General features: G+C 56.1%; 2 protein-coding genes across 6 annotated transcripts in view; one reads left to right on the top strand and one right to left on the bottom strand.

Moving 5' to 3' along the window:
- DNASE1 (deoxyribonuclease 1) overlaps positions 1–2,865 on the top strand; it is a 29,371-nt gene extending 26,506 nt beyond the window's left edge. For 3 of the 5 annotated variants that reach the window (XM_064592448.1, XM_045870395.3, XM_064592449.1), the window contains 7 exons: positions 611–758; positions 1,092–1,180; positions 1,346–1,429; positions 1,603–1,718; positions 1,862–1,974; positions 2,049–2,203; positions 2,303–2,865. In XM_064592448.1, coding sequence (XP_064448518.1) covers positions 611–758; positions 1,092–1,180; positions 1,346–1,429; positions 1,603–1,718; positions 1,862–1,974; positions 2,049–2,203; positions 2,303–2,486 — 889 coding nt within the window. In that variant the 3' untranslated portion in view covers positions 2,487–2,865. The remainder of the gene's footprint in view (positions 1–610; positions 759–1,091; positions 1,181–1,345; positions 1,430–1,602; positions 1,719–1,861; positions 1,975–2,048; positions 2,204–2,302) is intronic. The other 2 variants (XM_054506573.2, XM_064592450.1) reach the window with 2 other exon arrangements.
- Positions 2,813–12,050, bottom strand: part of TRAP1 (TNF receptor associated protein 1) — a 51,146-nt gene continuing 41,908 nt past the window's right edge. Inside the window, exons 12-18 of the mRNA XM_045870414.3 lie at positions 10,455–10,602; positions 8,509–8,694; positions 8,113–8,251; positions 7,453–7,538; positions 6,628–6,773; positions 3,385–3,457; positions 2,813–3,082 (exon numbers count right to left, since the gene is read on the bottom strand). Coding sequence (XP_045726370.1) covers positions 2,981–3,082; positions 3,385–3,457; positions 6,628–6,773; positions 7,453–7,538; positions 8,113–8,251; positions 8,509–8,694; positions 10,455–10,602 — 880 coding nt within the window. The 3' untranslated portion in view covers positions 2,813–2,980. The remainder of the gene's footprint in view (positions 3,083–3,384; positions 3,458–6,627; positions 6,774–7,452; positions 7,539–8,112; positions 8,252–8,508; positions 8,695–10,454; positions 10,603–12,050) is intronic.

Here is a 12,050-nt window from a genome sequence, read left to right on the forward strand (position 1 = left end):
CATTCCCTGTGCTGGGACTCAGCTGCAGCTCTGTACGGTCTGTCATCCGTTTTTTAATTCACTCCCCTTTGCAACTAATTTTTCTTAAAGTAGCAAAAGGAGACCATTGATACCGATCAGAGAATATCTATTCCTAACTCTTGTAAGAATTCCCATCGTCCTTGTAGAAGCTGACCTTCAGGTGAGTGAGTGGTGCCCCAAGGGCAGTGTGACACAGGGCCCATGGAAAAGGGGTGCCAGGCCTGGAGGCCCCTCAGGTGACTGGCCCCTCGGGAAGAGCTCTTGCCAGTTCAGGCTGGGTGGGTGCCTGGAGCAGGGAGGGCAGTGAGCTGGTGTCCCAGCAACAGAGGGCCAGGGGCTACCTCGGGCTGGTGATTTTCACAGGGGCTGGTCTTCTGGCAGGTGGAGTGAGAAGACCCCAGGGTGCTTCACTTAGCTGTTTGGCTCTCTGGACACTGGGGAGAGGGTTGTGAGTCTCAGCCTGGCCTGTTCAGCATAGCCTGCAGAAACAGGATTTACTCAGCTTTGGGCTCCACCTGGTTGGACTCTGGGGGAGGAGGAGGCACTGTCCTATTTCCAGACTCACAGGTAAACATCCCTCCTGTTCCAGGATGAGAGGAGCCAGGCTGATGGGGGCACTGCTCACCCTGGCTGGCCTGCTGCGGGTGGCCCTGTTCCTGAAAATAGCAGCCTTCAACATCCGAACTTTTGGGGAGACCAAGATGTCCAATGCCACGCTCTCCCACTACATCGTGCAGGTCAGTCCAGGCCGGCCTGTCCCCGAGGAACCCCAGGGCGGGGGGGTGGTTGTGGTTGGGGGGGGGGGGAGGAGACATATAACAGGTTCTGGGAACACTGGGGCAGCAGCCAGTCCTGAGGGCGACCACAGACGGGGGTGTGGAGAGCCTCTGGTGACAGGGAGGACCCCTGTCTGCTGTTCTATCCATGGCTGGCAACAGAATCCCAGGCAGGAGCACCAGGCCAAACCATGACCTGAAGGTGCCCCAGGGAGCAGCTCAGCCCTTGTGGGGACCTGCAGCCGCTGTGCACCCAGGCTGCCCTGCTCAGCACCAACGTGGTCCTGTCCACAGATCCTGAGTCGCTACGACATTGTTGTCATCCAGGAGGTCAGAGACAGCCACCTGACAGCCATGGGGAAGCTGCTGGACATACTCAATCGGTGGGTGATGGCCAGGGGGGCAGGGTGGGCGCTGGGGAGGCACGGGATGGTGATCCTCCCCCCGGGGCATGGTACCATTGCCTGACAGAGCCAGGAGCCCTGCTGTAGGCAGCAGGAGGGTTCCCTGGGGGCCCCCTGACAGGCACGTTTGTTTCCTTGATCCAGGGATGACCCCAACACCTATCAGTTCGTGGTCAGTGAGCCCCTGGGCCGGAACAGCTACAAGGAACAGTACCTCTTCTTGTTCAGGTAAAGCCCCAACGCCGAGAGATGGGGGCCACCCGCGGACACTGAGGGGGACCTCGTGGGCAGTAGTCTGTCCTACGGGGAGGAACTGGAGGCCACAGAGCAGGAGCCGAGAGCCTGGGGCCCTGGTGTGGGCCGCACCCCCAGTCCCAGGCTAAGCCCCTGGCCTTCCCTAGACCCAACCAGGTGTCCGTACTGGACAGCTACCAATATGACGACGGCTGCGAGCCCTGCGGGAACGACACCTTCAGCCGCGAGCCCACCATCGTCCTGTTCCACTCCCCGTTCACCGGTATGCACGCCTTCCTGGGGCCCCTGGAAAGCCCTGGTCCCCCCTAGTGCTTCAGTCTGACGTTGAAGGCACTCAGGAACACACCGCCTTGGGACTGGCTCATACCCCCACCCCGGGGCTGAGCAGGACCACCCTCTCCCCAGCGGTCCAGGCCTTCGCCATTATTCCCCTGCATGCGGCCCCCTTGGACGCCGTGGCGGAGATGGACTCGCTCTATGACGTCTACTTGGATGTCCGGCAGAAGTGGGACCTGGAGGTGAGTCCCCCACCCCAGGCTCCTGGGGCATGTGCTGTGTGCCCAGGCCAAGTGGCTGCCGTCTACTTAACTAGGACATCATGCTCATGGGCGACTTCAATGCTGGCTGCAGCTACGTGGACCCCTCCCAGTGGGCCTCCATCCGCCTGCGCACGAACCCGGCCTTCCAGTGGCTGATTCCTGATACCGCAGATACCACGACTACGGCCACGCACTGTGCCTACGACAGGTAGGGAGGGGGTCGGCTCTGGGAGCAGCCTTGACTCCTAGGTCTAGCTTCCCAAAACCTGGGTCAGTCACCCTCCTGGGCCCTTCTCGTGTGTGGCAGGATCGTGGTGGCAGGAACGCTGCTCCAGCATGCCATCGTTCCAGACTCGGCCACCCCCTTTGACTTCCAGGCTGCCTACGGCCTGAGCAGCCAGCTGGTAGGTGTCCTCCCTTATGTGCTTCAGCTTTGCTGGGACCCCAGGACTTCTGGCAGTCTCTGTATCAACCTCTGCCACTGGGACTAGCATGTGGTGTGCGGAGGGGGGGGGGTACCATGTGCAGAGTGGGCCGTGCACCCGTCCTCACTATGCGTTTCCCCACAGGCCAAGGCCATTAGCGACCATTACCCAGTTGAGGTGATGCTAAAGACGGTTTGATGTGACTGGGGCCCGGGCTGGTGACCTCTACCCTCTCCAGCTTGCCTGTCCTCATGGTAATTTTCCTCTGAGCACCCTCCCCCACTGTTCCCCGAAGGAAGTAGACCTGGCACTACCTCTGCTTCCAGCATGAGCAAGGGCCTTGTGGCAACCGAGCTACTCCCTGCCTTTGCAGTCCAGACACAAGTTTACCATTTAGAGTAACAAATGCTTTTAAGCTAAATAAAGCTCAAAGGGGGTGTTGTCATCGGTGGCACGTAGTCCTTCTTTCTCCCTGGCTGGTCTCAGACTGCCTCGTCCTTCACCTCCACTTGAGCCCTAGTCCCTGCACGTAGACTGGGGGCCTTCACGCCGGCGGCCCCTCAGCGTCGCTCCAGGGCCTTGACAAGCAGGTGGTTCAGGCGGCCCACCATGGGGCGGGGGTCATCGACGAGCCCCGCGGCAATCATGGCGTTCTCATAGATCTGAAAGGGAGGGCTAACCTCATCAGGGGGAGGACAAAAAGGGGGAGCACTACCTTTTTCAAAATGGGGTATTAGGGGCACCTGGGTGGCTCCTAGTCATGATCTCAGGGTCCTAGGATTGAGCCCTGCACTGGGTTCCCTGCTCAGCAGGGAATCTGCTTCTCCCTTTCCTGCCGCCCCCACCCCCGCCCTGCAAAATCTATGGAAAAACAAACCAGGATTTTAAAGGTAACAGGTGTCCCACTTCAACAGACGATGTGGGCACCGCAGTTCTGCTCTCTGCCCGTCCCCAGGAGACTCACCTGATCAACTAGTAGCTGGGCCAGGTCAGGCTCGCTCGCTCTCAGCTGACTGAGCTTCTTGATCAACGTGTGTCTATAGCACAGAAAACACCAGAAATTAGCTCAAGGGCCTCTGTGTTCTGATGACTTTTCTGAGTATAGGGTTATCTGAATCCAGTGTAAGAAGTACAATGGGGCGCCTGAGTGGGTCAAGCAACTGCTTTTGGCTCAGGTCATGATCCTGGGGTCCCAAGATCGAGCCCCATGTTGGGCTCCCTGTTCAGTGGGGATTCTGCTTCTCCCTCTCATGCTCTCTAATAAATAAAATCTTAAAAGAAAAAGCACATAATATCAATTTCAGATAATATACCAAGACGACCAGAACAAATAGATTTGATTAGCAAATGCAGCAGTACCAAAATTAATATATGAAAAAGACATTAGTTGGGTGGCTCAGTTGGTTGGGCGACTGCCTTTGGCTCGGGTCATGATCCTGGAATCGAGTCCCACATCGGGCTCCCTGCTCAACAGGGAGTCTGCTTCTCCCTCCGACCCTCCCCCCTCTCATGTGCTCTCAAATAAACCTTTAAAAAAAAACATTAGTTGTCAGTCAGAAACCCTACTTAATCCATACATTTTCCTTTTTTTTTTTTTTTAAAGATTTTATCTATTTGACAGAGACACACAGCGAGAGAGGGATCACAAGCAGGGGGAGAGGCAGAGGGAGAAGCAGGCTCCCCGCAGAGCAGGGAGCCCGATACGGGGCTCGATGCAAGGCATCATGACCTGAGCCGAAGGCAGACGCTTAACGACTAAACCACCCAGGTGCCCCCATACATTTTCCTTTTTAAAAAAGTCTTTATTAAATTCAAGAAAATCTTTTTTAAAATATAAATATGGAGGAAGTGTATCATAAGGCTCCAGTAATTGGGACTGCTGGCTCTGAAAAGCCAACATCTGGGGCCCCATGTTGGGTGTAGAGCTTACTCTGAAAATGTAACATTAAAACAAAAAGCCGATAGCATTTTGGGGTGCCTGGGTGGCTCAGTCAGTTAATTAAGAGTCTGCCTTCAGCTGGAGTCCTGGGATTGAACCCTGTGTCAGGCTCCCTGTTCAGCAGGGAATCTGCTTCTCACTCTCTCTTGAATGAATAAAAAGAGACCGCCTAAGTGTACGTGAGGGAGGGTAACTGGCCAATCACTCAGAATGCTACTGGATTCCTTAGATCAAAAGAAATACATTTAGAGTAAAACAATTTTAGAAGGACTTTTGAAGCAAAATACACAGAGATCAAAAAGGAGAGAGCTTTGGGCGCCTGGATGGTTAAGCGACTGCCTTTGGCTCAGGTCATGATCCTGGAGTCCCGGGATCGAGTCCTACCATCAGGCTCCCTGCTCAGATTCTCCATCCCTCTGCCCCCTCTCTGTAAAATAAATCTATAAAATTACTACTGTATACAAAATCACTCCAAAAAATCTTCATATACAATTTCAAGTTAGAAAATGGAATTTCAAAATATCCAATAAATAAGGTACATCATAAGGAATGTGCAATACCTCTACAGTTACCAAAAAATAGTAAGACCTAAATGGAGAAATCTGGCATGTTCCTGGATGAAAGATTGGACATAAAGATGCCAGTTCATTCAAAATTGACTTGGGAGCCGTATAATCTCAACCACAAGCCCAACTGGGGGGGGGGGGGGGGCGGGGCGGACACCTGTCAGGTCACCTCGTCCAAGCACAGACCTACAGGAGGGAAGATATCCTTGAAGGGAAATAAGGGGGGACTCACTGAATACAGACCGTGCACTGTGGCCACCTGATGCTGGACAGAGACGTCAAGCCGATCAGCAGGGAGGACATACAGGAGCAGTCATGGCACAGGGCAAGCGGGTGTTCATGTGGAGTGAGATACAACAACTCTCCCACATCCCAAACTAATTAGAGATGGACTAAAACCTTAAAGCTTTTAGACAGAAAGAATACATTCAAGACTCTGGGGGCGCCTGGGTAGCTCAGTCGTTAAGCGTCTGCCTTCAGCTCAGGTCATGATCTCAGGGTCCTGGGATCGAGCCCCGCACTGGGCTCCCTGCTGGTGTTCCCTCTCTCGCTGTGTCTCTCTCTGTCAAATAAATAAATCTCGGGGGGAAAAAAAAAGATTTCTCCAAAAAGACCTAGAACAGCAGTGAACACAGACTTCCAGCGTTGGGAGGGGACGGGTGCAGTGGGCGAAGGGGTTGAGGGGCTCAAACTTCAGTTGTAAAGTCAGTCATAGGATGAGAAGTACAGCAGACAACCATCGGTAACAGCACGGTGACGGGGTAAGGGACTTCTCGTGGTGAGCCTGTTGTAATGTCCATAAACGTCAACATCACTGTGTTGTACGCCTGAAACTAACACCGTATGTCAACTAGACTTCGACCAAAGTAATGAGTTTTTAAAAATTATGATTTCATTAAAATTAAGAACTTCTCAGAACACATCTTTAGGCAGATGAAACGACACTGGAAGGAGACACTGGCAACCGAGAAAGCGTACATTAACTACGAAACAGAACAGGAAAAAGGACAGTCTTGGGCGTGTCATGAGAACGCCAAGCTGAAGGACAGTGCGCGCAGGGCCCGGGGCCGCCCGTGCCAGCAACGTGCGGGCAGTGGCGTCTCCTCGACCCACGGAGGGCACCTGGGCAGGTGAGCCTCAGGCACCCCAGAGACACGTGCGGGGTTCAGAGCAACCTGTTCCCAGCAGCCCCCAAATGAGAACAACTCACAAGTCCACCAAGAAAGACTAAATCGCTGCGCTGAGGCAGACTCCGACCGGTCACTCCGCCCCGGACACGACCGCACCCCCGGCCGCCCTCCCCGGGCACCACCTGTCGCTGAGTGAAGGAAGCATGACTTCCGAAGCACGTGCCCAGGGACTCCACCGACAGGCCACTCAGACTGTCTCCAGGACGCACGGCGGATGGTCGGACTAGAGCACGGGGAGGAACTCTCAGTCTCTACAGCAAGAGCTGTGTGGCCGCTGAGGAGGAACAGGCCCCCACCGGGCCACTTGCGGTGTTCTAGAACCTCCCGCAGGGGGGTGGGGGAGGGAGTGTAAACTGAAATGCAGTTGGATCACACAGGTGGTGTCTTTATGGTCACCAAACTGCATGTAAGCCTTTTGCCCTTTGTAGCTGTCAGAGACAAAGCACACACACAACTGTGGATTACCGGGCAGGGGAGAATCGTGCCCTGGGCCAGAGGGGCCGGGAGCCTACCTGGGGTTGATCTCCAGCGTGGGCTGCAGGAGCTGAGCGCGCTCCTCCTGGGTCTTGGCCAGCTGCTGCATGCGCAGGAAGTGCCGGGCGGCCCCCATCTCCAGCACGGTGATCATGGCAGGGTGGGTGTCCAGTCGAAGAGTAACCTACAAGCAAGGCCAGGGACCCGGTGAGGGAAGAGCCAGAGGTGGGGCGGGGGGGGGGGGGGGGGGGGGAGGGCCAGGCTGCAGGGTCTTGACCAGGTCGGAAGCTTCCCCAGGTGACACAAAAGAATTCAGGTCTCTGGGGACAACGCCCCCCGACCCCCCGACCCGATGCACTACTGAGAAGGGAGCCCGAGCCGCTGCCACACGAAGTTCCTGGGACAGAATCCTGACTGGGGACTCCCTCCTCCCGTGTCCCTCACAGCTACCGCTTTCTCACGAATCAGTGGCTGTCCCAGGACCATCCTGCCTGGTCACCCATGCCTCTCGGCTGCACGGGGGCCATCACCGAGTCCTACGACTATCTAGGACCCTGGAGGCCCACCCATCCCGATGGCCCAAGCCTCCTTCCTGCAGACAACGCTCTCACCACCCCTCCACCCCTGCCCACGGCTCCCAGGGGCCTTAGGTCATCCGGGCGTGCCTCCTCCCCCCAAGCGTTCATGCCCCCGGTGCCGTGTGCGCACATGTAGGAGTGGCAGCAACATGCTCGTCTCCACCCCAGGTCACGGCCTCGAGCGCCACCGGAGACGCACACGAAGCCAGCCACTCAGCCCACAGCAGCGGGGTCACAGAGGGCCATGGCAGCTGGGAGGTGGCCCGTCCCTCTGGAAGGCCTCACCTTCACGTTGGTGACACGGGACCCCAGCACATTTCTGATCCAAGCCATCAGGTCCTCCGTCTCCTTCTCCGACAGGCGGTCACCAGCTACAGGAGAGAAGGCAGTGGGCTCTGAGCTGTTACCGGCGACCCCACCCCCGGGGATCCTGCCGGGGCCTGAAACGCTAAAGCCCCAAGAGCGGGTTTTAAGAAGGCTCCCTCCACCCCCTGGCTGGCCGCCAGCACAAAGAAGCTTCCCAAAAGGCTCTTCACCTAAAAGCAAGCAGGTAAAACTGGACCTCAAAAAGGGCATTTTGGGGGTGCCCGGCTGGCTGAGCCGGTAGAGCATGTGACTCTTGCTCTCAGGGTCACAAATTCAAGCCCCACAGTGGATGTGGAGCCTACTTTTAAAAAAGGACACTTTTGGTTGCCTGAGGCCCGTATTAATTTTATAGGGGTTTTAAAAAGACAATTTCTAATTCTCTCAGGAAGCCAAGCCGGAAGGAGCCTAGGAGGGGTCCCAGGATCTAAACAAAGATGTTCCTGACAGCTTCTTTTGTGCAGGGTGGGGACCCCAGATACAAACAAGCAAAGACGACCCCATATAAATAGCCCCCGGGGCCTGCCTCCCCACACCCCCAGGCCACCGCTCAGGCCTGGGCCCAACAGAAGGCAAGCTGACCTGGGGACCCATCCTCCAACTTCTCTTCCTTATAGTGGTCAACAACGATGTCCGTCTCCACAGAGATCAGCTTCTTCTTGTCAAACTCACGAAGGTGGAGCAAGGTCAGCTCATCAAACTGCTCGTAGCAGAAGAGAACCTGCAACAGCCGGAGAATGTCAGCGTCGGGCCTCGAGATGTCTGCCCGTGACAGGAAGAGAGGGGCGCGTGAGGGGCAGGCGGGGTCCCATGTCCGGAAAGGCCACACCAGAGACCCTGGGGCCTCACCACAGTCCTGAGCGGGGCCCAGGCTATGTGTCCCGGGCCCATTCAGCCACTGTCCACTAAGCAGAGAGCCTCCTTCAGGGGCTCAGACACCGGTTACCCTGTCCCGGCCCCAGCCTGCGGCTCACCCACCTCCATGTTTTTCTGCTTCATGGCTTCGTAGTAGGGCGAATGCTCGGCCAGGTGCCGGCTGGGGGCACACAGGTAGTAGATGGTGCGGGTGCCGGCCTGCATGCGGCTTGCATAGTCCGGGAGGCTGGTCAGCTGCCCAGCAGGCAAGGCCGAGGACTCGTACCGCAGCAGCTTTGCGATACCCTCCTGCGGACAAAGGCCAGCTCACTCATTCCAGGTCCTGTTCTGAAAGCCTCCCACCCGCCTGGCACAGACCTCGGAAGCCTGTGGCTATAGGGAGGAAGGGTTCTGGCCGGCCTCATCCCGGGCTGCCAGGCCCAGGGATGGTGCTCAGCCCCGGGGGGGGGGGGGGGGGGGGGGGCGCGGCTGTGGGGACTCTGGTGGTATCCATCAGGTCCCACATCAAAAGTTCAGGGGACCCTGGAGAGAACCTTCACCCCAGGTGGTCCAGGGCCCTGTGGAGAAGGGCTTTCTGGTCCTGTCCTAGGAGTGGCCAGACACTGTCCATGGCAGAGGCTTTCCTGGACCCAGCATCCTCCGTCCATTCTAGTCAATGACCCTGCCTCTTGGGCACGTGGACGCGGTGTGGAGGCCACATTCCCAGACTTCCCACAGCATGAACTAGGCCGTGGTGGGGTACAAACAACAGTGGGCATGCACTGAAAGGGGGCGGGGGGGTCCGTCCTCTTCCTTCCTGTCAACTGAAGTCAACTCACCTGGTGATGTCCTAGCCTCTCAACGTGGGAGCTACCTGACAACAAGCTGGGGCCTGGGTCCCTGATGCCACCAGCCCAGATGTGACTTGAGAACTAAACTCTGCCTAGTCTACACCACTGACTTCTCCTGGATTATCCAACACAGACATGCGGGGAGAGGGGAACACGGGGAAGACTGGAGCCTGTTCAGAGGCGATGTCCGATGAAATGGCATGATGGAGATGAGAATGCCACCCAGGTGCTGTTAACCATAAACACGTAACTGACAGCACATGGAAATTCAGACAGGCCCACACCAGGAGCTGGAGGAGTCTGCCACCAGCCAGCAGCAAGGAGGGCCCGAGGCCCATGGCCTGAAACACCCCCTGGCGAACCCCAGACGCTTGGTCACTTCCTTCTTCACTGCTGTTCTGGTGCAGAAGATGAAATCCCAGCCCTGGGAGTGCCTGCTTAATGGGCATGGGTGTCTTTTTGGGGGGAAGAGAATGTTCTGGAACTGGACGGTCATGGTTGCACAACTTGTGAATGCATGAAGGGCCACTGAACTGTTCACTTTTTAAAAGGGTGAATTTGGGGGAGCGTGGGTGGCTCAGTCAAGTGTCTGCCTTTGGCTCAGATCATGATCCCGGGGTCCTGGGATTGAGCCCCACGTTGGGCTCCCTACTCAGTGGGGAGTCTGTTTCTCCCTCTGCCTCTGTCCCTGCTCTCAAACAAATAAAATCGTCAAAAAAAAATAAATAAAAGGGTGAATTTTATTGTATGTGAATTATATGACAATTTAAAACTGGCCAAAAAATGTTTATGGGATGATCGTATCATTTTTAAGTAATTAAACTGAACTCTGGCCCCAGAGACACCGCATTAAAGGATTTCCACCAATCACTGTGAAAATGCCCTGACTGCCCTTCCCACCCTAAGAACCAGGCACCTTGCCCTGTCCCCTGCCTTTTGTGATCTCCCGAGCACCCTGAACTCTTGTGGGAGACCATACACACCCACTTCCTGCCAGCATCAGGCCAAGAGCTCAGTGCTATGGGATACGGTAAGGAGGCTCTGGGAAGTGGCGCCAGGCCTGTTGTCTCCCCCAACAGAGGCCCGGAAGCCAAACGCTACTTTTACTGACCCCTGCGCGGCGCCAGCCTGGGCCACACTCATGTCCCGGGAAGCTCAGGTTTCAGGCCTCCACAGCCCATGGTGACCCAGAGAAAGGCCCAGAAACCCAGACCCTACCTTGACTTCCTGCTCGGCGGTGGCCACAATGCCCTCCCTCATGAACAAGCCATAATCTTCAAAAAACTTGGCGTATTTTTCGGCGTCTTTTTTACTCTGGTCAATGAAGAATTTTATTAGCCTCTGCTGTAGAAGGTCCCGGAGTTTCCTGCAGAACAGAAATGCATTTATCCCAAACAACTTCTGTGAAATACAAAAGGTCAAAGGGCATGAAAAACATTCACTCCCGCTAATAATCAAAGAAGTGAAAATGACACCATTTTGATAAGACGAAAAAACATGAGGCAAAAACAAAGGGGACCCCTGACAAACCCCAGCTGGGGAGACACGCCCCCGAGAGGAAGGAATGCGAACCAACCCCCTGTGGAGGCCACAGCCTCGGTTCCCACTGCAGATCACACCTGAGACCAGAGTCAGCAAGCTTTACGGACCGGCCTTCCGCGGGGGTGCACAGCCCAGGTGCTGACCGGGGAAGACCAGGCTGAAGGAACCTAACAAGCTGCCTGGCCAAACATCTCATCCTCTGGTGGCTCTGAAGGACGTGAGAGAGTGCCCGTGCTGCTAGAAACAGCAGATAACAGACACGGACGGACCGCAGGGTGTGGTGCGCGTGCGCCAAGACTGTCCCCACCGCCTCCTGTGCGCTGCAGTGTCCCCGTTGGGATCCACACTGCCCCCCTCCGGCCGGGGTGTGCGCTGTAGCCGGGGCTGACGCGCACACGCTACAGGCACAACCAACTGTACAGAACTCGGACTTTGGGGGATCAGGGTGCTCACTGTGGCATTATGTAATGGCATAAAACTATGAGCAGCTTCATTAGGGCTATCAAGGGTATTCTTACTTCCTAATATTTTGCCTTTTCTTTTACAAAAGCAAAATTACCGTGTGTTTCTGTAATAACGCAGGGTAGGGGGGCAACAGTCTCACATTACCCCTAAGCCTTCCCTCTTGGCTCCCATCCCCAACCCCAGTCCCTCAGCCCGAGGGCGGGATGGGACGGATGGGACATCGAGCCCCCGGAGGGTGACCACACAGCCCGATGTGGAAGCTCAGAGCCCAGGAGGTGTGGGGGGCACCAGCGTGAGGGGAGGGCAATGGCCACGGCAAGCTGATTACATGGCAGGTGACTGGTCAACGCTCCACAGGTTAGGGATGACGAGAGGCAGATGGTTCACGGTCAAAGGGAGCAGCACACGTGGCAGGGGCAAGACCAGGAAGTCCCAGTGGTGTCGGGAGGTCACTGGTGAACTCACCAGACACAAACAAGTACTGCTGTAGAGACACACACATCCACACACGCAGACCTCGTGTGTTCCTTAGCTGACTACTAAGGGGGCCTGGGAGAAAGGACACCCTAATGGCAATGCCATCCCTAGGGCCCAGATCTTGGCTTCTCGATACCATGTTCCAAAGGAAACAGGGCACCTTCACGGAGTAAGTGGTTCTGGGGTCAGGACAAGATGTAGGCGAAATACAAGGAGAGATTAGAACATCTTGTGCCGAAAGCAAGGATGCTGAAAGCAAGGTGGGGGCATAGTCAAAGGGCCCAGGAGCCAGGCCAGGTGGGCTCCTTCCTGCTGACGATGTGTGGGCAT

The sequence above is a fragment of the Mirounga angustirostris genome, unplaced genomic scaffold (genome assembly GCF_029215605.1).
Source record: "Mirounga angustirostris isolate CCGP_5_RB_7025 unplaced genomic scaffold, mMirAng1.0.hap1 SCAF_5, whole genome shotgun sequence".
Lineage (NCBI taxonomy): Eukaryota > Metazoa > Chordata > Mammalia > Carnivora > Phocidae > Mirounga > Mirounga angustirostris.